Raw genomic sequence first — 26,691 nt, forward strand, 5'->3', positions numbered from 1 at the left:
TCCGCCAGAGTGTATTAAAAGCTTAACTGTGGCATGTAAGGCCTAGAAGGCACCTCTTATAGACATATTTGCTAAAGCAGAGGCACATAAATTTTTATGGCTATTTATTGGGAACTCAAGAGCTGCCCCTAATTTAATTTATTTGGCACTTCATGCATAGATTTCCAAGTCTTTACTGAAGTCAGCTGAATCACCCAAAGCTATATAGCCAATGGCAGAGGTTGTAATCCAACCCAAGTCTCTCCATCCTCTTCTAGACTACTCTGTCTCCACAAAAATATTGTGGATTGCAGCCGTCAGGAATGCAGAGGGATGCAGCCTCCAGCGAGTAGGACTCCCGACAGGAATCAGCTTGATTTGTTTGGTCACACTGCTCAGGTCTAGATCAAATACTGCACGGTTGGACCCCTGGGCTGTGCAGTCATGGTACCATGTGTAGACAGTAGGATTCAACACGTGCTTGAGTTCAGCAGGTCAGGCTAGTCCCACAAGCCACCCCTCAATTATTCCAGCGCATCAGAAGGTAACTGTGTTGTTGATGGGAACTCTCTGGGCACGCAGATGACCGCACCAACTATGACAGGTAGCCAGTGATGACTATTTCTGCTTTCTGTGGCTGGCTGCTGGAATATGAGCTAAAAGCAGCGTCACTGCAAAGAGTCCGGTCTCTGTCAACCCAGAAAATTAAGTAGTTTAAAAAGACAAAGCCATTTGACTAGTGGTTTGAAGACATGCAGCCAAGTTAAAAGAGTTAATAGAGGTGATTCTGGACAGCTGCCAGTAGCTGAGCTATAAATAAAAACAATGGAAAAACACCAAACCTCTTCTGTTTTCTTTAGCAATTAGTATATATTCCTTCAAACTTTGAAGCTGCAAACTCCACAGCTATCTGAGCAGAAGGACACTTCTATTTGGAGTCCCTTTTCAGAGCTGTCTCCAGTGTGTCACTCATAAACATTCTGGTTTTCTGTTATTCCCTCTCTAAGAGAAAAGACTGCTGAAGGATTTGACTTTTGTTTTCTTGCTCTTTCTGTCCTTTTCCCCTCACCTCTTAACCATATGCTACATAGATGGATGACTAAAACCCACTTTGGCTGTGCTGATGCTTTAAGGACTTCAAAGTGGGAAGCTTAACATGCTTCAAGTGAAGTCAGCCTTTGATGATAAACATGCGGGCAGAGCAAGTCTAGAGAAGCAGGACGCAGATAGTCACTTGTTAGGCATTCTCACTTGACTGAATCTGTGAATGAAAGCACATGGTCAGACTCAGAAATATTTTTTCTCTTGCTGTTTTTCTTTTTTTTTTTCTGCTGAGATAGCCCAGAGCAGTATACTGCAAGGATGTGTTAGACATTGAGCAGTTCTCCACAGTGAAAGGAGTTAACCTGGACCAAACAGATGATGATTTCTATTCCAAGTTTTCCACAGGATCAGTGTCTATTCCATGGCAAAATGAGGTAAGGATGTATCATAGTGAAATTACTCCAGTAAAACCCCTAACACAGATGGTTTAAGATGAGCTGTATATTTCCAGTAATGCATAACTACTGGATAACTTGCCAGACTAATGCTTTCATAAGTTACAAATGGCCTCTTTCAAGATCTATAATGTACCACAGATGGCAGGTTCAGGTGACTGTATCTGTTGGCTCTGTGTATTTGTGTAAGTTGGCACGGATCCTACTGTACTTCCTTCTCCTGGATTTCTACAGAGGTGTTTTGACAACAGCTCTCAGGAACTTCCATGGGATGGCTGGAAGTCCGAATGGGAGCCTCCTCCATTGGTGATCCTGATCTCACCCATTGTCTTGTACCTGCAGCGGGTCCCAGCGGTTGACTCTGGACCTTGAACTGCTCCAGCGTTTCCAGATCTGGGTCTTTGTTTCTGTTTGATATCAAAACACAGCCAATAGTGGATTTCATAATCCAACTCTGGATCAAAGAGCAGATCCACTTAGGCAGAGGGGTGCTAATAACTGGGATTTTGTGAGTATTCCTGTCTTTACCCAATATTCTCCGCAGTGCTAAAGAAAAGAACAGAAAGCTTTATGGGGCAACTGCTCATAAGACTGATGTGCAAACATGCAGAGCAGACTCAGCCTCTCTTTTTCATACATCCTATTTGCCTTCTATAGCCATCAGCAGGAATTCAATGTTAACTCTCCTAACATATTGCTCAAGCTGCTGGTCCTGATCCTGACTTTGAACTACCTAGCACTACTGGAATATATTTAATGCAGATGTATAATTTATTTTTTTCTTTCTTATTGTATTCCACTAGATGATAGAAACAGAGTGTTTCAAAGAACTGAATGTATTTGGACCAAATGGTACTATTTCACCAGACCTAAACAAAAGCTATCCCCCAGAGCCACCCAAGAAGGGATTGCTACAGAGAATATTTAAACGACAGGTGAGATCTTTTACGACTAAGACAAGGAAACTCCCATAGATGCCCAGTGTCACAGCCATGTTCTGGTGGTATTTCTGTTCGGAGAAAGACAGTGCCTCTTAGAGAGAGGGCTGGCTGTCACAGTTACCTGGTAATTTCCTGACTAATACTGCATATCCCAAGTTTTCCATCTACGTCTCGTGATTTTTTTACCACCAGAAGTTCCAGTGTTGTTCATAAGCTTTGTTTCCAGCAGCTGAAAACTTCTTACCCAACCTATTTTTCAGTGGTAGGCTGAAATGCCTTTTGAAATGGTGATATGTTTTAATAAGTTTCTTGTGAAAATCCTTGATTTATGTGTTTAAAAAAAAGAAGGTGCAAATTTTGAGTGAGGTAGTTATGGCAGGAAACCAAGACACTAGAGAAGAGAGCAGACCAGATAATATGTGATGTACAGCTTTCATGAGGCACCATGGCACCACTTGCAAATCTAAATAACATTCTTAGACCAATCTGTTTCTGTAGGGTTAAAACCTTGCCTGAGCATTGGCAGGTATCCTCTGATTAGTCAGATTAGTCCAGCCGGTACGTTATCACCATAAAATGAACAATGTTGGACTAAAAGAAAGCATGGCATATTTTGGGATTCTAATTGTCATTGTCTTCCTCTTTCTACAGCATCAGAACAATTCAAAGAGTTCTCCAAATTCAAAGGCCAGTTTAAATCACCACATAAATTCAAATCACGTAAGTTCAAACTCCACTGGAAGCAGCTAGTTCCAACTCAGTTTTATGAAACAACATGTTGCATCCTTCCACTATAATCTATGGAGCTTCTATGGATGAGAGAGCCTCCACCGTTGAGTGAAAAAAAAAGGATCTCCCAAAAATGGAGATTGTCTATCCATTCCTTCCAGTGGAGCCTCACATTTTAAGAAGAATTTTCCACTCAGGTCTGTTTTTGGAGGTGGCACTCAAGACTGTGTGAATCAAATTTGTCTATTTAGAACATTGCAATAGAAATTCAATGAACATGACTACTTGCACGTATTTAAATAGCATCATACTAGAACTGAATTTTGTCTTTATTATTTTTAAAGAAAAGTTTTGTAAATTTCTCTATTGTCTCAGTTTACATTTTGTACATTTGTATTGAAATGAAAGTCAGACTTTGGAGGTGTATATTTTCCAAGCAGCAGCTGTAAAGCCATGTGTTTTAAGACATTTTTTTAAAAGAAAAAAAAAATGTGACTCAAGACTTCCAGAGCCTCAAACGAGAAATCATTCTTTTTAGTAATTCTAGAAAATTATTCATAAATCACTTTATCAGACTGGGTTTTACTGACATGCATTTTTATGGAACAGTTTATTCTTAATTATTTTACATCTGTATATTTGGTTTACAGCAACACTGCATACATTTCTCCTCTTCATTAGTTTGTAATGTCTCACATTAAATGCTAAAAGACAAGATTTTGATGCATTCAAGAATGCTACTTGCTATGCCTAAGATTTGTGATGTCATGGGACCAGCACAGCTGAGATTTGCACTTACTTACATTGTTAGCTCATCAAAACCTTTTTAGTTAGAAAGGGAACCCTATTTTAAGCCCTTCTCCTTCACTAGTTTTTGTGCTGTTTCTAATGACAGCAAGAACAAAGCTGAGGGATAGGTGACCAGGAAAGCAAACGACCATTTGTTTTTCAAGGACTTGAAACCTGCACCTGCTGAAATGAGAACAAAACTCAAAGTGTTCTCTATGCTGCAGTCCAAAGTCCTAGACCTTTCCACAGTTGCCCATATCAAACAGGTAGCAAGAGAGAAAATCGCTAGGCTGGTTTGCGCTGACCATGAGATTCATGACAGCTTTCTGGAGCTGAGCTGTGGAGGTTCAGAGTGGGATCTGAGCTGCTTTTGAGCAGTAGCAGACCCTATAGGTTGTGTCTGCACTTAGAGTACTTCCATGTGTCATGCCAAACACACCATGACTCGTCCCCTCAATTAGATCCTCCACTTAATTGAATAAACTGTCAGTTATGAAATAAGACCTCCCACTTTTGGTTCCATCATTCTTTGTCCAGGATCCTTTAACCATTGATGAAACATTGTTCCCACCAGTATAAACAGGGTCAGTCGGGATCAGTAGCAGTACCTCAGGCATCTGAATCATGCTCTTCTCAAGTATGCCACTATCTATTAAGAACACCAGGTCAAAAATGTGGTTTCTTCCCTTCAACAGGAACTGGAAAACCTTTGTCCTCCCAGGTGCAGACAGGATCTCTGTAGCCCAGCATGTTCTCTAAAACATGTTCGTTCACCATGCTCTTGACAATGTTGGCTAGAGTATACTGATGATTTTACACCTTTAGGTCATCAGGAACATCTGAAGGTCAGCCTGGTGTGTCTAAAACCTTGTAAGCTAGCAGCTCAGTTATCCCAGGGTACAAGGAAGCACTGTTCCAGTAGAAGTCTTAATAGCCAAAATTCATTAGACTATCATGTATATGTTCTATCTGGCCAATGCAGAGAGGAAAAAAGATGCAGGTTAGTAGTGGCAAATCTCTGAGTGAGAAAGACACAGGAATTGCATACCAAACTGGCTTGAGGTCATGAGAGAGAGACACACAACAGGGACAGGATTTTTATAAAGCAGCTGACAGAGAAAAGTCAAGAAAGGGAGGTGAGGCTTTGGTGCCTTTATCAGGAGCAAAGTAGATTAAGATGCAAGTGCACATTGTTTGAAAAGCCTCCAGTTTTCCTGGTCATTAGTAGACACGTAGTGAAGGTGTGTACGCGTGCCATAATATCACCAAGAAGTTGTTGCTCTTTTTCCTTTGGATCAGCGTGGTCCAGAAATTCCTTTTCCCTGTATTGGTGGCGCTCAGGGAGAGCTTCAGCCACTCTCCCATGTCAGATGATGGCGTTGCAGATCTTATAGAAGATGCAAGATTTTAGAGAGATAGTAATAGATGAGAATTTTGAGTCATTTTCTCTCTCTGTATCAGCTATAAACTAAACCTATAATGGTTTCAGCTTCCTGACAGGAGGGGAATGAAATATTGTAGAGGTGAAAGCCACTAGACAGATAGGGCTATTACTTCCACTTCTGTTCTCATGGCCTGATGTAAAGCTACCTAAGTCAACAGGAATCTGATCAGAGCACGCTCTGGATGAAGACATACTTGCTCTGGGAGGTTTTCACAGGCCTTCTTCAATGACATATGGGATTTCACCTGATTTCAAGAAATGTAGGTGAGAAGTGGAGAAAGAGATCTTAGCCAGACAACGGATGTATATCAGTGTAGCTGAGACAAGACAAGACACACCTCTTAGTTCTTCTTAGAGAGCTGCAAGTGTTGTGCAACTCCAATCTGTTTCTATCACTCTGAGACATCGCCTTCTAACAGTATGGTATACAATATGTTTGTGCACCCTCAGTTGATTTCATCCTCTACGCTGATGCTAGGGGAAGAGGGTGCTGGATGGGGGAAGCAGAGTGAAAGACTAAGCTTTTTTTTCCACCACTGCTGTTGTATCACTCTGCAGCAACAGACAAGCTTATTCCTCCATCAGAAAAACATGGCTGATAATATCTACCTACCACCATGAGGAAGGAAAAAAGACAGTTGGGGGAGGGCTTAGCCCATTAATATTTCATTGGATAAATCTGATAAAACTGCAGCTGTTGGCCCAAGGGCTTCATCTCCTCCATGTTACCCATTTGCCACATGAAGACTAAATATTCTTTCTTTACCATCTCCCACTTGGGAAATAAAATCCTAATAACAACAAACCCCTTACTGAAAGCTGGTGAACAAACTGCAAATATAGATTGTAGATGCCCTTGTACCTCTTAGATGCTATCAGCCTTAACTAGTGGTGGATGACTTTTTATAACAACAGCGAATAATAGCGTCTGTGCCTTCTCCTGCTCTCCTTTCAGCTGGGACAGTTCCTTACTCGGCTTATGTGCACCTGAAGTGTCAAGCCTGGGATGAAGTCCCTCTGGATCCCAGCCCCTGGGGAGCAGTGAGGGAGTAAGGGGAGAGACAGAAAACAAGACCGGTTGAGGGAGATTTCGTGCCACATCCCTAAAGTGTTGCTATCCTGTCTGACAAACTTCAAACAGTATTGCAATGCTGGGGCAGCAGAACTGTTGTATTCTTTCAGTATCCAAGCCCTGAAAGATTTAATCAATATCATACATCACTAGTGATAATGAACAGTCCTAGGAATCTTCTAGTCAGGGTTTGCCTACAACTTTGCCTACAAAGTATTTTGATTCCAAGTGAATAGTTTTTGAGGTGGATTTGCACATAACAAAGGAGCAGAAAGGAGTAGTTCTTTAATAGCTTTCCAGACTGATTAATTGTCTGTATCTCCTTTCCAATTACAATACGAATTCTTTCCAAAAAACGCATATGTTCAGATCTGGTTGCTTTTTTTAAATAGACAGATGAGAAAACCTAACTCTTTTCAAGAATCAGAAATCTTTTGCAATCTGATCCTAAATTGTGCAAGCATTATTTTTTATTTTTAAATCTTTACTGAGTAGTCTGATGAACACTAATTAGTTTACAGGCTTTTATGATTCAGATGTTTGCTATTCATTTTCTACAGTGTCTCAAGGTTCACTTAAGTCCTGTAGCATTTTTTCCCACTCTCTAGTTGGATGAGAGGCTTTTTTAAACAAAGGGATAACAAAGGAAAAAATAACAAATAATAAAACTCTTACATGTGCACTCTTGATGTGGATTATCTAAAGAGAGATATTTTTACAAGAATGGCCATGACTCAGATGTTGTTTCTGAACAAAAACCTGCTTGTGAAGCTCGGAAAGGTGTGAAGATAATCAAACCAAACAGGTACTGGCGATCAAACTGACCATTAGGGAGCTGCAGAATTCAGTATCACAGTGTTCATCTGGCCCTACTGGTGAAGGATGCCTGGTAACTGGCAGTTCAGAGACAATACCAGCTACCTGTAAAAACAGCTTGATACCATCTCAATTTGCAGTCGTCCCCTCCCCCAGAAAGGATGGCTAAGAGTGCCATCAGCAGTAGGGACTCAAACTTGGCTGACCCAGTAAAGTGTCTGATTCGAAGATCCAGCTTGAATTCTTCACTCCAGCTGTCAAAGCCGTGCATTTCAAATCCGGTTGCTGTCGATCTTTTTCAGTAAAGATGCCTCAGCTAAAAAGAAAACCAGGAAACCAATCTGTAATACTAATAAATACTAATAAAACCACGGGCAGGACAAGGAAGACAGACAAGCTGTGAGCTCTGGAGGACAGTGTGAAAACTACCATACCATGTGTATCTTCAGCAAGTCTCCAATGGTAGTTGTTATCACACATTGCTGCACAATCTTCCTTGGTTTGTCATCCGTTGCTCACAGTTTTTTGAGTAACCTGGGAATTGCACACCCAAGGTCCTATTAAGCATAGGGTCTGGCCCGTGGCTCAAAGGCAACATCATCCCTGTGAGGGTCAGATGGAACCGTTTGACAAGGCAAGTGGGTATCCAGCCAGCCTGCATGAACACACAGGTCTCTGTTCCCATGGATCTGAGCCTCAGTCAGGAGTTCCCTATGTAGGCTTTTCTGGAAGAGCAATAAATGGACACCCTTTATAGCACAGCTGCTTCTCCTTACGGACATCCATGGAACAGGTGACTGCATGACCTGACTTCATTGTGGACAAGATACAGTGCTTTAACCTCTGCTCCACAGTTAGTCGTGATTTTTTTTTTCCGATTTGTATTCATAGTACTCACTTGTTAAGTCTCGGTGCAGAGGACATCATTCATCAGGCATTTCTAGGCATTTCCCATACAATCTTTGAAAAGACTGGACTTTTCTTTGAAAGAACATCTTTGGGTTAGTCTGGCCCTTGGGATGCAGACCATCTTCCTTCATGTGTGTAGCACGAAGTACAAAGTGGCCTGCAGGAGCTCTACAAGTCCAGACTTAAAGGCTCTCGTGCCTAAGGATGGTCCTAGTCTGTCTCGGGCTGCGGGGAGGTACATTTGGCAGTGGAGTTTGGGAGAACCCGCCTGTTCAGCAGCTCTACGGAAAACAGAAGATTCCAGAGTTGTCTATCTCAAGCCTTTCACAAAAATGACCTGCAATTTAAAATACTATTAATTATTTAGATTAAAAATAATAATGACTAACACCCTCGTGCTAAAGCTGAAAGTCTGCACGAGTTTAAAACAATTCTTCTCTTTTGTGTGCTGGGCAGGACACAATCTTTTTTATACTAAATAATATTGCAGTGCTGGCTGGTAATAACTTTCTGTCCTTAACTGCAAAAAGAAAAGAGAAAGAAATTGGTTCGGAGAATTTTGCAAATTATTTTCTTTAGGGAAACCACCAAAGAAGGTGAAAGCCAACAGTATGCTACAATATTATACACTGACCTCCCCCAAATGTCTCTGTGATAATACAAATACAAGCTGCTGCAGTTGGATCAGCTAAGCTAGTGTACTGATAAATGGGCTTTACGAAAGAAATAATTTTAAGCAGAGTGCTGTCTATTCACTAAAATGAATATTACTGCTGGCACAAATGTATTCTCCTTGGTTTATGTACTGGAGCCAGGAGTGGTGGTTTGTATTCCTATTCTGCCCATGGTTTTTTTCCACTGCCCTGGGCAAACCTCTGTGCAATTTTGTTTTCCCATTCTACAACATGGAGGGATGCTCTCTGTCTATCAATAGAAAGCACTTTGGAGTCTGTGCATAAAACAGATCAATATCAACTCTTTGTGTTATTATTTAAGTGAAATAGGCTTAATATAGCTGCTCTTATTTACACGACTAGGGAGATGACTCTTGTAAATTACGGCTCTTTTTTGTTATTGGTTTGTCTTAGTTCCTTAGAGATATTGAAACAGAATGCACTGCGCTTCTGTAAAGACATCTCCAACAGAAGATGGGATGACAGTGCAAATGTTAAGGTATTCATTTCATTATTTAAGAGCTAGCTAGTAATTGCAGCATTCACACAAACACTTCCTCTTTTTTATATTGGAAATAAATAGTTATGAGGAAGAGAATGAAATAGCATTCATTGGTTCAACTTTTTTGGCCAAGCCTGCAAACAAATCCCTAGATACCAATTAAGTGAGATGCTGTGTGAAGTCGCAAAGATGCATCCGTGGCAAACATTGGGTCAACTCACTGCCCAGCTATGGAAACTAAAGAGGCGACCACGTGCTTGGGATCAACGGGCTCCAAAGGGGAACTCCAGGTTTTCTGGAGAATCAGCAGTCCTGTAGAGAAGATTAACTTCCAGAGAAGAAACATTTCAGGTAGTGGCTGGATGACAAATGTGTTTTCCTTTCTCATCACCCCACACGCAGCTGTTAGATATGTTTATTAGCAAGCTCAACCGAGTTACGTTTCATGTGTATTGAATGCGGTCTCCCTTAATTGCATTTCTTTTAAACACTGGACACTCTTCCAAAAGACTTAACATTTTAGCCTTTTGAAGGTGAAAGTTGTAAAAACTTTATTTTGTGTTTCTGAGCAATGTAGATAGACCTAAAGATTTCATGAACTATCATGTGGTTGCCCATATCTGACTAATAATTAAATTGTAAAATTGCAGTTTCATATTAGGGTTAGTCTTTTCACCTGCTTTAAAAATTAAAAATCATATTTGGTATATAAACGCACACAGAATATCCTTCTGATTGAATTTCAAGAGCATATCCAGGATTAAATGTTTTTAAGCACTTCTAATACTGTAGTCTATAAGAGGAGCAGACACTTCTAAAGCAATGTTAAAAGTTGTCTTTCATAACTGACTCAACAGATCATTTTTGTAATAAATTAAAGCAAGTGTTCTCAATTAGAAGAGCTAGTGGCTGTTGGTATTGTACAAAAAAAAATCATTCTAGTATCCACAGGGTTAGGGGTGGGGAGGGTCTGTTTGGTTTTGTTTCTCTTTCCAGGGAGATCTTTAACATTGTTTGATGAAGCTAGTTTCATTTTGAGATTGTTACTGAAGATAAAGGCTTCTGTGTTCTATGGCTGCTTGGATTCTTCGTACATAATGTCCTAGTAATGTCACAGTGCTGCTGTATCTAGATCAAACCACTGTTTTGATTGTTTTTTTGGCTTTGTTTTTTTTTAATAAATTCCTTAATTTAAATACATGAAAACTATACGTTTTGCTTTAATGAGGCATGTAACCAAACGGAGCTTCCTCACATCCTTGGGATCTTGAAGATGATTACAGTGAGAGTGGGATGCAGCCCATATCTTGCTAGATGCCTTTGTGGCTTCGTATGTTTTAATATCACTGTCTTTCATATTTTCTGTCCCATCACACCTTCACAGAGACTGAGGGGACTGAAAACCAAAGTGAGGTTTTATCTCACTTTGCGGAGGTTCAGATTCTCATCTGTAAGCAGGTTGTCTTTCCCCTGAGAGGTCCTTCCTCTGCTTTCCATCCTCACATCCTCAGTTTTCCTCTGCACTGCAAACTGTCAGGCAACACAACTCTTTATGACCTTAAAAATAAGTTCAAGGAAAGGATGACAAAATCCCTACTAGGGACACAGGCTTCAGAAGACATGAACTATTTTTTTTGAGTTGAGCACTGTCTGATTTATGAGGCTCCACAGAGGACTTTTTGCCTAAGCTCCAATTAGGCAGAGAGAAAATGTTTAGAGATGGAAAACAACAGCAACCAACCAAGTGTGCTCTCCAATATTCCGTACAGAAAGATCTAAAACAAAGCTAACGCGTAGCTGCAAAATCACCAGGAGGAAAGTGGTGCAGTGCTTTTTCTTTAAGAGGAGAAAGAAGAATTTTTCAAAGGGGCATAAAGAATATTTTTATGAGACTGCTAATGGCAAACAGTGTTTGCATCAAGTTTCATGAAAGAACATTGTGAAAACAGATTATCTGCATGAAAGCAGCAACTACATCCAACAGCTAAACTCAGTAAAACCTAAGGTAATAGACTACATAAATTCAGGTCATGCATATTATCACTTTCCAAACAAACCCAAGCCATTTTTCACAAGATTTTAACAATCTGAGAGGATGTGAGATGAAATTTTATTCCTTCTCTAACAGTTCTTAGTGGTTTTGTTCTTTCTGTAACTGGATGTCCTTTCTGTACAGCAACATCTAGATATGTTCCCTCCTGGGAGATGTAATCTTCCTTAGACTTTTCCACTATCTCTGGCGGGAGATGTGCAGCTTCTCAGAGGAAAGTCATTACACTATTTTGAAGGAAATCCAATTAAAAAAAAAAAAACATGGCAACTTTTTTAATCCCTCAGGGTGCTTTACAGATGAAAAAATACCATAAATGGGCCTGACTGTGCAATTTCAGGTCTATGGGGTGCTTCTGGGGGAGGAGACAATACAAGTTTCTGCCAAGTCAATGTCTAATTTGTTGGGTTTTGTAATTCTATTTCATATTTGGTATACAGTAAAAGTAAAAAATAAAATTAAAATAGGGCCTAATAAAAACTGGTGCTCTGACTTGTCCTGAGTGGAGAAGGATAACTCTGCCACAGAAGCTGAGCAACTTGAATAGCCCATTTGCAGATGCTTGGGTAAATTTTACTTGATTTTCTTTTTTTTTTAGTTGCAGTTTATCACTGCTAAATTTTTTCTTAATTGAAGGGTATTTTGTTCCTCTGCTCTCAGCAGACATCAGTAGCACCCTAACAGTGCAAGGCTCCATGTACCTCCGTTAGCTTATATGGCAGAGGTCTGCAGAGAGGCTCAGGATGCTCCAGACCTGCTAAGCTGGGGTCATTGCAGTGTGATAATGATTAAAATATCAGGAGCAGGAAGGCAGGCAGTTTGTCTTTTTTTAAAAAGCTTGTAGGTAGGAAGTGACTTGCAAAGCTAAAATTCAAAAGCACACATTCAAGGGTGCAAAGCCACACGATTAAGAAAAGAAAGAATTAAGGTTGCCTGTGTTCCATTAATATTGTTCCCTTCTCTTTATGCACTGTTATTATTATGCCCTCACATAATACTATGTTATTATTATGCATTTGCTCCTAGAGGAGAAACTAACCTCTGGCAGATTTACAATGAAAACCAGATGCATCCCCTCTATGGCATCTGCTAATACATTATGTGTTTCAGACTTTCATCTAAATCTAAAAAAAATATTTTCCTTTAGGGAAAATCTCACCTAATTGGTTGTTCCCCTCCATTTACAGCAGTAAGGCAATTGTGAATTCTGAAAAAATCATTTAGCCTAAGTATATAATGCTTTCTCCCACACACAAAGGACTGAGAGCTCTCAGTATCCCATCTCAGTTCCCTTAGATGCTATTGATCCCAGGATTGGGGAAGGGGTGTGGAATGAGTCTTATGTTTCCCTTCCCTTTTTGGGGGGGAACTCTTGGTTGTTTCCTGAGGGGCCTGGCAGGAGGGATGTGCGAGATTCCTTAACCTGCCCTCTCATGTCTGCATATATTCACTCACACGCTCTGAAAGACAGAAATCATTGAATCATAGAATTGTTTAGGTTGGAAAAGACCTTTAAGATCATCAAGTCCAACTGTCAACCCAACACCACCATGCCCACTAAACCATGTCCTGAAATAAGAGGCCCAAGACCTGAGGAGGCAGCGCAGTAGAATAAATATTTCTGCAAATAGGTGAGTACTGGGAAGAGGGAAAATATGAACTGTAGAAGGCACAAGACGCACCTTGGGGCAAGTTTCACCAGGGCTGAAGAAATGGGAGGAACAAGGAGATGGAGAGAAGCCAGCACTGGAAGGGATGAGGTCTAGCCGGGGGGATGGCTTACTTGTTAAATCACATTAAAACAAGTTTGAAAGCAAAGAGAGAAACATCAACTCAAACCAACACTGTAATGAGGAATTTATTGCCAACGGTACCACAGGCAGCAGTAGTTCTTTCTGGAAGCTTAAAATAATTGCCCTGCTTTGGGTCTGATGTTCAGTCAGAGTACTGTGGAATTAAACATTGACATTTCACATAATAAAAAGATTCAGCTGCAGCTGACATTGTATACTTAGATGACCACGATAAGCACTAAAATACAATAAACAATTTGAAGTTCAGATTACATTAGGAATTTGCTATGTTGTTCTCATATTTGCAGTAGGAAGGAGGAAAGGAGCCTTCTTTCATACTTAATTCCATCAGTCCCACTTAAATCTAGCATTTTTTCCTCTTTGCCCTTGTAGTGCTTTTTAAGTCAAAGGTTTTCGAGTCTGCAAATGAAACCATAATGGCAATCATATTTAAAAGTAAAACTTACGTCTGTGTTTGCTTCTTCATGCATCAAATACTTACAGTGATCCACCTGGGATTACACGTGGCAACCAGTGAAAATCAATCATTTCTCATCAACTATTTGCATCTGTGCAAAACATCACCATAAATGAGCTGGGCCAAAGTGACATGATAAAAACCAACAGGCTTAAAACAAGCGAAGTAGCTAGGCAGAACAAAACAGTCTTTCTTCAGATTAGCTAATACAAACTGCACGATAGTAAACCCAGCTGCTCCTCTGACACTAATCACCTTTTTTTAAGGCAACTTAAGAATTCAAGTAATATGTGCACGTATTCAGAACACTGCTGTCTGTATGTAATAAGTCACAACTATGTCTCAATTATACTAATTCTTTGAGGAAAATAATTGAAAACAAATATATGCAATGTTAATCAAGAACACAAAATGAGAGAATATTTTCTCCCACAAACAAGCACATTTCTGTGTCAGAGTGCACTGACATACATGAACTACCTAAGTCAGAACGGCGCCGAACAGCAACAAATCTTCCTGGTTTTCAGGACTGCATGAAAAGCTGTAACCAGCTCCGGTGTCATTTTTTTTGCACAAATGCTTCTAGGGGAGCAGCGATGTGCATTGTCAAAATGTCCAAGATGTCACCCTTGCAGAGGTCCAGGACATTCTGGGTTTCCTCTTGATCGTTACGCTCGATCACTTTCTTTTCATCTTGATTTGCTGAGCTGCAGGACTCTTCACTCTCCTTGCCGTGCCCGATCATTACCACAGCACTGCAGCTGCTTCTGCGCCGACATCCTCTGCGGGTGAGGAAGGCATTCTGGTTCTTATCAGCAAATACTTTTGTCTTTCTATTAGACCTCTTACTTTCATAGTTCCTGAGCTCCATTAGCCTCTCGTTGAAATACTCTTGCAATGGTTTGTCATGGAAGCCACTGCTGGTTGTCGGGTGGCCTTTCAGGTAGCTTCTTGAAGAGCTCCCCAAGCAATGAACTAATGAAGCTCTATTTGGAAAATTGTTCAGCTGTGATGAGGAGCTCTTTCCCCTTTCCAAATCCTGGAAAAGTCGGTTGAAGGCTGGAGTTTCCGAATAATTTCTTGATAACTATTTAAAATAGGGGGGGAGGGAGAAGCAGGATTGGGGACAGAAGGGAGAAGGAAATCTGAATTAAAATATGCTGGCTTAAGTAGCAAAAGGATCTTAAGCGTATGGCTCCATACAATAAACAGCTGTTGAGGAAGGTTTAGGTTCTTAACCCAAGTTCCCTGAAGACCTAGGAGTTTGCTACCAATCCCTCTCTGGAACAGGAGTCCATTAGGCTGAGGTTAAACAATGCTGAGCATATGTACTTCCCACTGACTCTCATGTACTGCTACAATTTCATGTAGCCTCTCCAAAAACCTAATTTTCTGAAAGAATCTCTCACCTGTCTGTATTAACAGAACTTAAGGTTTATCCTTGTCAAATCTCATTAGCCTGCAGCTGCTGTTTCCCATGGCAAACCCAGATCCCACTTGTAAGAAATGTTGTTCTTTTTTTTCCCTCTCCTTACTCCCAGGTAACTCTGCTCTGAATTGCAGTGTAATATGACAAGAATTGCAATTTTCACATACAGTACATTTCTACATCTTAAAACTATGAAGTTTATTATTATTACCCCACAGCATATCATAGATGTGCATGGAGTCTTCTCCTCCTTTCCCATCGTAGGATGCCCAGCTCCTTGTTAACCAACCAATTTAATACCTGAGTTACTTGAATAGTCAAACAAAGGCCTGATCCAGCTCCCACTGACATCAGTGGGTGTCTTTATGTTGATTTCAGGGGAACACCCATGCTGCGAGTCCTTTTACTGACTGTGAAAGTCAATGACTGCAAAACAAGTTTGCTAGAAATTCACCATGCAAAAGAGTGCCTTTCTGTGTCCACAGCTAAATGACTCCTGGGTTTTTAACGTTACTGCTCTGTCATTTCCACCTTTCTCGCAGCTATTCCAAGACACCCCAGCCTGTCTCAAGCTACCATGAGCAACAGCTGGTTTCTGTACACCAAGTTAGATTGGACCACGGTTTTTTCTCTGAAAAACCATAGCAGTTCAGCTTGAAGGAAGAAATGTTTTATATTATATTATATTACTGTTTCAAATCAATAAAAAGAAAGACTATACTCTATGTAGATGACAGCCACAGCGGGATCATGGAACATTTTGCAATCATTTATTATGCCTGACAATGCCTTTGGTATATAAAAAAGCCATCATTCATGCAGTTTTTGACAACTGCTAATTAAGTCTAGATACTTGCTAAGGGTCCAGCCACAAATCTGGTTTCAGAGCCCAGCAATGTCTCGGTAGGGCACTCCATCATCACCATCTGGCATGTTGCCTGCTGGTAATGAATGAAAAACATTGAGTGCAAACAAGAAATAGCGGGTTGGACATGCCATGTAAACTGAAAAGTAATCAAGTTTTTGATCTCTCACTATTCCATCACACTTCATCGTGGAAGGGACCCAGCAAATCTAATGACCCTGCCTAGAGTGGTTGTACTTCTGGAATAATTGTATTTTGGAATAATAGGTAATTGAAGAACACTAAAACTTGACTAAAAAGTAGTCTCTCCTTCCTACCTCAAACCTTAAAAAATGGTTTAAAAATGAATAATCAATGTAATAATCAACTTAATAAACAACTTAATAATGTGGCAGAATAAAAGTGTTTCACGTTAAGCTTTTCTATACCAAAACACAGCCCAAAACTTAGTATCATATCAAGCATCAACTTAGCAGGAGGAAGGGGGATTACTCTAACAGAAGAATGGGTAGTAGTTATCATATATTGCAAAGAGAGTTTTTGCATACAAACCTTAATGTCCTGGAAGCCTGGATATTCTGGGATGATGGGCAAGGTGCACATGCTAATACTGTTTGACCGCCTTTGTTTCATCATCCTACCAGAGCAACTGCAGTTCCTGGAGAGATGGGATTGTCCCAGCTCAGATGGATTTTCAGCAAAATGGACTGGTTTACAGTCTTTTATATAGCAAGTTCTCAGGCACATCACTGCAGCAGGTCCCTCCATTTCAGCACAATTCAGAAGAGTTTGGAAGCAATCTGTATTCTGGAATAATTCTCTCTTCTCTTTTTCCTCTAATGCATAATCTCATACTAGTGAGCTCTGTGACAATCTGTAACGTTGAGTGCCAGCAGACACAGCAGACAGTCTAACAGCTCTGAGCAGTACGGCTCTTGCTAAACTGGATCCGCAGAGATCATAGGCAAGTGATGCCTTCACTGAGGTCTGGAACCCTCAAACAATTAATGCCACTTTTATCCTCTGAAAGCTCTTCACAGAAGGTCGGTAAATCCAAACCATGAACGCAAAGGGCTCAGGTGAGGGGGGAATTTGCAGGGATTACAAAGTCTCGTGCCATCATCTCAGACAGCCTAATATGACTGCTGACGTGGCAGCAATTAGAGAAGATCAACAGCCCACACGCAGGAGCTGTTGTCACTCAGCTTACATCGGAGCAGGCAGATCACTGCCCTTCTGACGAGGGATCCCTGGCAGCAAAACATTAAGGGCCTTTGCTCAGCAAGGCAAAAGGTGAGTAAATCAACACAGTTAACCAACAGGTCAAGAAAGACAGTGTAGAAAGCTGTAATAAAAAATTCCTTCCAAGAAATCCTATGCCACGAGGCTTCCTCAGTGTGGTTGGAGATGGGCTACAGCCCCAAAGATCTGGGGAGATCCAAACTGCCTTGCTGTTTGTGTAGCTGTGTCCGGAGAAGGATGCACTGCCTTCAGACAGCCCAGCACCAGTGCAGATTTGGCAAGTGGCCATGGTAAGAGCAAGACTCCTTTCAGCCAAAGCTGTGAAAATGTTCACAGTGAGAAGCAATAGCTGCCCTGAATGGCTTACAACCTAAATATCAGAGATGAAGGGCAGTCCAGGAAACAGCTCCGCCGTTTTGATTTGAAGATACGTTAGTGGTATCGTCTGCTAGAAACAGATTAATGTATGTAGTTGCAATAGTTGGTACATCATAAACTTTGGCAGCACGGGGCTCCTCATTGTCCACAGTGACAGCAGACATCTGCTGCCATTTGGAGGGCAGCACCTCCATCCACTGCCCCACTGTGGCCAGTTTGCATGCAGAGCATTGGCACTGAGGGATGAACAGCCTCTTCTCCATCACATGCCATGGAGTAATTACTGTGCTCACTGGTGCTTATGGAAGGTAGGACAGAGGGGATTTACAATCCCCTCAACCTCCAGGGCTTCTAGCTTATTCAAGGTATCCATAAATATTTGCACACTCTGAATACCTGCATGCAAATATTTGTGGATGTCCTGGATGAGCTAGAAATCCATATCCATCCAGGGTATCCATAAACATTTGCATGCACGTATTCAAAGCACTGACTGTGAGCTGTAAAGAGCTTTGGATCTTATCCATGAGACCATCAGCTGGATTCAGGTTAGTGCTTTAGACTATCTGGCAGATGGCGGCTTGGCAGGCTCAGGGCAGAACCCTCAATAGCAACACCCACCTGGCTGCTGGACAAAAGCAGGTCAGGCGTAAGTAAAGAACTCACGCAAACTGTTATGTCCAGCCCTACGCTATCCAAATGCAAAGGTGCAACACCACTTTTTACCAGCTCTGGCTCTGGCATTTTTTTATTTGAGGGTAAAATGATTCTCACGCAGATCGCAAAACTCTCAGTATGAATGACCATTTCAGCTACACCCACACCAGTATATCACAGATCAGAGTCTGCGTCCACATGCAAATTCACGTATGAGGCTGATGGTAACAATTTGCACGTAGAGATGTCACGGTGCTCACAAAGTAATAGAACTATGAGTCATCCTTGATGCAGCCCTGATTATTTGCACTGTTGTTGCATACATAATGGTACCTTAATACACAAGTACAATGTGGCCTTGCTAGGAGTACCTGAGAAAAATTAACAAAGCATTAACAAGGCTTCTTGGCACCAAATTTCCCCCTAAAAGACTTTCCTGGTCCCATTTAGCAGAAAAAAAAATATTTTTGTTTTTACTACTCCTCCTTCCCAGATCTTTCAGATATTCTCTGAGCCACAGTTGTTTTGGGGATATGTTCCAGGCAAACCTGGACCAATAAGTCACTGTGGACGGGCAGGAGGTGGGTCTTGTCTGTGAGTCTTCAGGCCAAGTCACTACCTCCAGGTCTAAATTGCTTCAGCTGTGCAGGGACAAGTAGTGTGCAATCTGACTGGTGGCAGAATATGCCTTACCCTGCAAAGGAGGAGAAAAAAACACAGCAACAGCAGGAGTCAAACTAATTTCACTGGCGACAGAGAGCTTTAATATTTCACAGATCAAGGTATTCATGGTACTGCCCACAGTTGTCATTCGATTCAGAGAAATAAGAACTGTGCAAAAAAGCTGCCGCTGACACAGCTGCTCTAGGAGATGTGATCTATTGTAAGTGTAAAGGCTTTGCAGGGGACCTGCAGATGTACCGTTATTGTTGACACGGTAAAGAGTTCCCTCTTTCCATTTAAACTTGCAGCCCGAAAACCTCTTATTATCAAAATCCATTCCCTCTTCTTCTCCGAAAGCATTTGCCTGGTTGAAGTGAGACACCAGCAGCTTTTAATCTGTAATTGCTCATTGTGCTTAATGAATATGTGAGTGCTACATACAATGTGTGACTTGCATGGAGCTTTAAAAAAAAAGTCCCACATTACTGTTTTAATGGGAGGTTCTGATTCTACTCCCGCAGTCTAAAATTGGAGCTCACGGAGTCTGTTCTTTTATAATCCCGTGTTCCTTCTTGTACCATATCGTTACTGCCTACAGTGGGGCCAAGGTAATTCTCTTTTCAGCAAAGCTCTCTATCCTGTTTAACATGAAACTTTACATTATCCTTTGATCCTGCGCTGAAAAGAAACATGACTTCCAGCAGCGTGTAGGTTTCATTAGTTACCTACCTTATATCCTAACCTTTACACCGTTTTCAAAAGGTCTTTTTTTTAAATGGAGAGTCACATTATTATACCATTCCTCATGTCGGGTATGCCAGCATTGCTTACAGCAGTTTGCATGAACAGGTTATGGCCACAAATCTCAGTTCTTCTGCCTTAGGAGTAAATCACTCAAAATAAAAATCATGCAAGGAACTGTTTAAGTTTCTATAAGCCCCACCATTGCTAACCATTTACATTTTCTCTGCTATCCCTTCAACAAATAAGAACTAGTGTATTTTTATACCCAACCTTTAAGTATCATAAGTAAGATGAATGATTGATAACATTCCCAATTAATCATAAATTGCAAAACTGAAATGTTTTGTTTTTCAAAGTACCACTGAATGACATAGATGCTAATAGAAATCCAAATCCAAAAGTGGATGGGGGGTCCAAAACCAGATCCAAAACCAAGTAATAAATACATGGTGTCACATTCTTTATATAAATTATTAAATTCTTTGCAGCAAAAAGAAAAGCTATGCTCATTTAATGATAATTTTTATCACATATGTAATGTCATTAATATTTCCTAGTTATCTAGCCTGCGTTATAATAGTATGGATTAATTCCCATAGTATCAACTTCATGAAGCTATAACACTTTGAAGGCTACATAGTTTTATGCAACAAAGAAGCAGCTCCTTCTCTACCATCTACACTAGGGTAACTTCTGTGACTGTAATCTGCTGACCTCTTACTGAAGTCAGGGTATGTTACATCCCTTCATCCACATAACCAGGCATTTTGTCAGAGTAAGCACTTGGGCTGGTCAAATGTGGTTTGCCTTCTCTTAACGGTCAGAGTCCTAAATCTGCTGCTCACTCTGGTTTCCTCTGGGTCTTAACTCCATCACTCCATAGTCAGTGAAGCCATGGTGTCATCTGTGACCACATTTCCCACTAAGTTGAGACTAATTTTCACTTGTATTTACTTGTATAAATTGTTACTAACATTTCAGTACCACTGGCATTCCCCCCATGCCTCAGCCTTGGTTTGTCTCTGCCCAGTACGGCTGTTGCCATACTCTTCAACCTGCCATTCCCAACATGGGCTGCTTTGTCTGACAAAAATCCCAAATGAGTTGAATACGTTTTGTGATGGTTTAATTCTTTTTTTAGAGCTAACCACAATCAAGGGGCATTTGCTGTTGTTTATTTTTAAATGAAACCTGAGGTTTCCATTTAATTCCCCGAATCCAAGAGCTGCAGCATTAAAAGCTGCTACAACCTGCACCAAAAGCCAGAAAGATGCTCTCTTGTAAGACCGTGAGCATAAGCAAAGTCCCAAAGAGACCAAAGTGAATTGCACAGCAAATCCCTTCTTCCTTGCTGTTAAAGGGATGTCACCGCTACAGCACACTGCCCTGTACTACAAACATGCCAGAGTCTGCTTGAGGACCAGCAACAGTCCTGCTGCAACAGCCCACAGCTCAGCAAAACCTCTCCAAGCTGCCACGTAAGCTGGTAGTTAGTGCCCACGGAACAGGCTGGTGCTTCCCTACGGCCATCGATCTTGCACCAAGAGCACTCCGGTATTACGTGATGTAAAGCCTTTAAATCAGAAAGAGTTTTTGTTAAACTGTGAAAAGCACTAGTTTGTAATGCTTAAGAATGGAGGCAGGGAAGGTAGTCCCAAATCCTCGGTAAGGCAGAGCCGAAGCTCCCATGGCAACCTGGGGGCCTGAAGCAATGCCAGGAGGTGGGAGAGACAAGAGGTGAGCACACCGGCTCCATTACCTACTGACCAAGGAGATGAACAGGCTCTACTAGTAACTCTGGGAGCAAAGCGTGTCAGGAAAAGAGAAGCAATGAGCTGTTCCTTGCCCAGAGATGAGTGACTGGGGGTGGGAGCAGAAGCAGAATTGCAAAAGGTTGAGTCAAAATTTTTGGCTTCTGAGGTTGCTCGGTTCCTTATTTAGAAAAGGATTTGGTCTAGCCCTAAAAAGAACCCTGGGTTATATCGCTGCCTCTGCATCCAGACTTCCCCCAAATCTGGGTAGTATGACTTTGTGTCTACTACAAGTATCTCCCCTCCACTTGCAAAAGAAAGCAGTGTGTGTCAGGGGGGTGAATCTATACACTATTTTACTAAACCCTGATCTCACTCGCACTCTTTTGACCTCAGACTAAGTTGCATGCATCTCTTTTCCTTTCTTAGATGGCTAATACTCTTAAAAGAAGAAACAGATGGCACCCGTTTGCAGATGTCAAATGCTTGCCTCACGTGGCATGTTTACTATTGGATTTTCACCAGAGACTCCTGGCCCAGATAGCGAGATTTTTGTCATAATCACCAGCTTTAAACCTGAAGCAAACATTCACTGACTAGGTTGAGCCACAATTACATTTATATCTCTCAGTGCTTCTGGTTCTTTTTTAAATTGACTGTAGATTGGAGTACAGGAAAGGGATTAGGGATGCTTAGAGTTCAGGAAGTAAAGTATTAGAAGTGGATGTTAAATAATAGATGGAAAAAGAATAAAACATGTAACTCCTGCACTCTTAGGAGGGGAATTGCAATCTAAGAGCAGAGCTACAAGAGGAGAAGACCCACATTTCTCAGTACATGTGAAGCTGACTTGGGAGCAATGCTATGGATGTTTGTGATGAATACTCTGATTTATATTCCACTATCCTTCTGCACAAACTTTCCGACACGAGCATCTCAAGTGGAGCAGACAAGTGTAACCCTTTGTGTTACAGAATAAAGCAGCTGTGAAGCTGTGAGGTTTGCCACTGCGTTCCCCAGAACAAGGGTCAGGGCTTTTCTTTCTTTGTTTCTTTTCCTGTTTTTTGAATACAGGTTTCTGAGCTTCCTGGCTGGGTGACTGAAAGCACAGGGGAAGTGCTGATCCCTCTGGGCCAGCAATGTTCAGCATGGGACGTCCTTATCTCCACTTGCAGCTGGTCTGTGTTAAGAATGAATTCACCTGAATCTGTTGACCCTGGTGGCAGTTTTGTAGCACATTTACAACACTGCACATCTTCAAGAAAAGCGCTCCAAAAGGTATAGAAGCAGCCTTCTCCCTCTATGAGGGATTAATTCTGGAAACTAAAGGTGGACACTTAATGACAGCGCTGACACTGCCAGGCGCTTCAGGTGCATTAAGCTAATGTGCTTATTCCATGATGTGCCTCATCCACCCACCTTCATCCCATGGCAACTTCTAAAGCACAAGGAGGCATTAGCGAATCTACAGCTGAGTAAAATCCAGGGTAGACGTAAAATAGAGCAAAAGTCATATTAAAAGTCATAAACTGCTTGTCACAGATACAGATCTGGTCCAATCTGCTCCACCAGATGCACTCATTTTGTCTGTGTTCAGTACCTGGACTGTGCTGAGCTACAAACTGTATGCAGATTAACCCTGCAGAAGCACAGTGCCACTAAGGGACCTTCCCACGCTCACTGGGGTACCTCAGCAGACTCAGGACTACCATATTTCTGTCCTTCTGCCCTTATCAGGTGTTGCTTCTTGGTGACAAACTGAGCTGCAAAAGCATGAGAGCAATGAAGACTTGAGAGGTTTATCAGCTGCACTGAGTGGTATCAGCCATACAGAGCCAAAGGAGGGGGGGAAGGTATAGCTCCTGGGATCCCTGCATCTTCAGCTGGGGTAATTTCTCCTCTCTTGGGGAAGTACATAATAACCCCCAAAACACAGGTGATTTCTTGTCTCACCTGCTCACACATGTTCTGATTCCCTGTCTGCTTTTTTTTCTCTTGGTGGTATTTACTTGATTTTTTCCTGACGCTTGCATGCTGCGCTTGCTAACAAGTCTAGATATGAACACATCACCTTCCTTCCTCGCAGCAGCTCTGCTCCCATTCACTTCTCCTCCATCTTCCCTCTGCACCCTGCCTCCTATTTCCTCTCTCCTCACACAGAAACAAATAAACCGGCGTCCCCACCTCTGTTTCTGCTGCTACCACAACCACTCCATCTAGTACATCTTTGCCACAGTTGGCCAAGACGCCTGTAGAAATGGTGGCAAAGTAAGTTGACAATACATGAGCTCAGCTTTAACTCTCCACCTCAGCATGGCTGTCTGTGGAAATTGCTTGTACGAAGAGGAAAGCAAAGAGAGATAAGTATTGACACGTAAGTCACATCAGTGATAACAGGTCAATATTCTAACAAGCAATGCCCTTTGGCCCCATGCAGTGAGTGCCTGGTATTCTGATCATCCGCACTTTCTGGAAACAGCTCTGTTTGCAACTCCATCTCTTTTCAGATAGAAGCTAATATAGGGCAATCTCCAGTGTCAGGACAGTATTTGCAAGCCAATGAAAAGCCCATCCACGATGTCCACTTTTGTCAGTGCTACCAAAAATATCACAGGCAGGGAATGAGAGTCAAGAGCATGATTAGAAAGCCCAGGCTGCTTTCCCTAGGACTGCTCCCTTGGTGACCAGGAAAAATGTCATTGCTGGGACAATGTTGCTGCAACTGCTTCCTGCTGGAGAAGGCAGGTACGGGTTACGTCTGCCTTCTCTGTTAGCGGATAGGAGGGCAGTTTCAGAGAAGACCCTCAGTACTGTTATCTCTCTTTGTTTCCCAAGAAACCCGAACCCCCCAGATAATTTTCCATGGAAAGTTGAAGATCCCCTGTGCTAAATCAGCTGGGAAAGAGGGATTAATAAAAAGGCAGTTTGAAGTTAGCAAAGGAGTGTTAAAAATCAGGCAGGTCCTCAAATGCATGTGGATTCTGTTCTGTTTGAGGTTTGTGAGACTGTATGGATGATACCCGAACACAGGCAAAATCCTCCAGAAATATCCTGTCTTGGTGTACTGCTTTCCTTCCAGCCATCCCCTGCGCTGATAAGTCACCTTGCCTTGCCTCTTGCGACCTCAGCTGGCACTGTGGGATCCAGCTACTGGCCTTGAAATGGGGGCACGGGGAAGGTGGTTTTTCCTACTTCAAGCAGAAAGCGGAGCTTCATCATGCCTGAGCTACATCCCAATCCCCTCACAAGCAGCCTCTGTGGACCTTCCACTGTCCCCGTGAGCCAGAGGTGAAGCTTTGCCTGCAACTCCCAGGGCTAAAAGCGCTTTCAGACATCATGTCCTGGCAGCCAGCACTAAGCAAGCCATTCCCCACGGCTGACAAGCGGTGCTCTGAGCAGTCCTGTGCAGGCAGGCAGGGATGTAGCACCCCACTTGGTGTTTACAGGTTGGGGGAAATCGGTCCAGATCCAAAAGCCCAGGAGAAGCAGGGCTGCCGCAGCTCCATGCCCCCAGGTCCAACCGGGAGCAAGGCTGAGTGTGTATTCCCAGTGGGCACACATACACAGAACGCACACACGTATGCATATAAAAAAATAAGTGGCTGGCCATACAGATCCCCAGACCCCACGGTCTCCCTGGCAGCGGCTGGGACTCCCCTTGTCCCTCTGACGGCCAGCTTCTCCCACGGGCTCACCCGTAGAGACTCACACACGCCCTTGGCTCAAAGGCAACGTCACCCACTCGCCAGCTGGACCTGCACTGCCGCTCGCTTGCCCGCTCGCGCTCACTCCGGCTGCTGGCTCCACAGACACAGGGCCCCCGTGACCCCCGGTCCCACTCCAGTTGCTGGTGCTTTTACGTCCACTCCCTCTCTTCTCGCCTGTTCCTGCCACCACGGACACTCAGGGCCTCCCACCCGTGCTGACCGGGCACAGGGCACGGCCAGACCAATGCAGGGCACGGCCAGCGTTCCGACAGGAAAACGATTTAGATGGCACCAGCCTTTTTTATCCCCTTATCCCTCTGTTTTCCCACACTGGTTCCTCTCCATAATGACCAACATCACCTCCATTTCCCCACCCTTGGTTCTTCCCCTGGTCACCCCATAAAGAAACTCCCCTCAGTCCAAAAGGCGCTCTGGCATTGACTCATCCCGATGGATTTCCTGCTTGGACAATGGGGCTGACAGCTCTCCCGGGACAGACCTGAGAGGGGCCCAGGACAAGGTGTCCCTTCCACTGAGCTTTTATTTGGCTTCCCCACCCGCCATCCCACCCCCGGGCTCCTCTGGCCTTGTGGAGATGGACCTCTGAGGTGCTGGTAGCTCCAGGCAGAGGCTACAATGTGGAACCCCCCCCCAAAAAAAAAATTGTCCCTCTGCGCACCTTTGCGAGCGCTCAACAAAAAACCACACACCCTAACGCCTGTGATTTACCTCAGACCGCCCCGGGAACAACACGCAGCAACCCCCAAACCCCCAAATAACCCGATCCCCCCCCCCTCCCCAAGCAAAGCGCGGCCTGCAGGCTCCGAGCCGCCTCACCACCCGCCCCGCCCCGCGCGCCCGCGGCACTGCGGCGCCCCCTGCCGGCCGCGCCGAGGCGGGGAAGGGGCGAGGCTGGGGTCCCTGGGGCAGGGGGGTTGGTTTATTTTGGGGGTTTTGGGGGTTTTTTTCTTCTTTTGCCCCATTGATTATCAGTCAGTGTCACCCTCCTGCCGTGCTCCTGGCTGAGATTTGAGCAGCGTTCTCTCACGACGGAGTTTTCCGGGGCGTTAAACAGAAAACAGCCGTACAGCAGATCCAACCTGCAGCAGGGCAAGGAGGGCATTTAGCAAAACCCCTCCCTGGCTGCAGCTGCAGTTTTAGGCACTGTTTAAGCCTCTGAAAATCCCAGCATTAATGTAACGGTGGAGATTGTATCTCTGGCTTCTGTCAATTCAAACAGGCATCTAAGACAGGTCCCCAAAATGCAAAGCTATTAACGGTGTTAATTTAATGAAACCTGCAAGAGCTGTCACCTGATTAAATCACTTTTAAATTAGTGCTGTTATCTGTAGAAATAAATGGGATTGCAGCCTTGGTGGAACATGCATTTGGACAGCATACCTAGCAAATTTAGCTGTGGCAGTGCCGACCTGCGGCATGTCCAGGTTCCCATAAATGATTCGCTGCAAGGTAGAGACAAATGTACTTTGCCATAGCCCCATCAATATCAGTACAGCTACAACAGCAATAGACTGAAACCTTAGTTTCTGGTCTCGTTGGCAAAAAATAAAACAAAACAA

General features: G+C 42.8%; 1 protein-coding gene and 2 long non-coding RNA genes across 5 annotated transcripts in view; 2 read left to right on the forward strand and 1 right to left on the reverse strand.

The window, feature by feature from the left end:
- The window catches only part of GRK5 (G protein-coupled receptor kinase 5), a 161,516-nt gene extending 157,076 nt beyond the window's left edge, over positions 1 to 4,440 (forward strand). For all 3 annotated transcript variants that reach the window (XM_069797096.1, XM_069797097.1, XM_069797098.1), the window contains 3 exons: positions 1,320 to 1,457; positions 2,282 to 2,413; positions 3,071 to 4,440. In XM_069797096.1, the coding sequence (XP_069653197.1) occupies positions 1,320 to 1,457; positions 2,282 to 2,413; positions 3,071 to 3,169 (369 nt within the window). In that variant the 3' untranslated portion in view covers positions 3,170 to 4,440. The remainder of the gene's footprint in view (positions 1 to 1,319; positions 1,458 to 2,281; positions 2,414 to 3,070) is intronic.
- An 8,804-nt stretch (positions 4,441 to 13,244) lies between these two features.
- Positions 13,245 to 18,723, reverse strand: LOC138687800 (uncharacterized). Its single transcript, XR_011326930.1, has 2 exons — positions 16,522 to 18,723; positions 13,245 to 14,762 (listed from the first exon to the last, which is right to left on the reverse strand). It is a non-coding gene; the product is annotated as an uncharacterized lncRNA (long non-coding RNA).
- LOC138687801 (uncharacterized) lies at positions 17,169 to 22,699 on the forward strand. The gene is made up of 3 exons (XR_011326931.1): positions 17,169 to 17,262; positions 20,253 to 20,384; positions 21,834 to 22,699. It is a non-coding gene; the product is annotated as an uncharacterized lncRNA (long non-coding RNA).
- The last annotated feature ends 3,992 nt before the right edge of the window (positions 22,700 to 26,691 follow it).

This window comes from Haliaeetus albicilla, chromosome 11 (genome assembly GCF_947461875.1).
Source record: "Haliaeetus albicilla chromosome 11, bHalAlb1.1, whole genome shotgun sequence".
NCBI lineage: Eukaryota > Metazoa > Chordata > Aves > Accipitriformes > Accipitridae > Haliaeetus > Haliaeetus albicilla.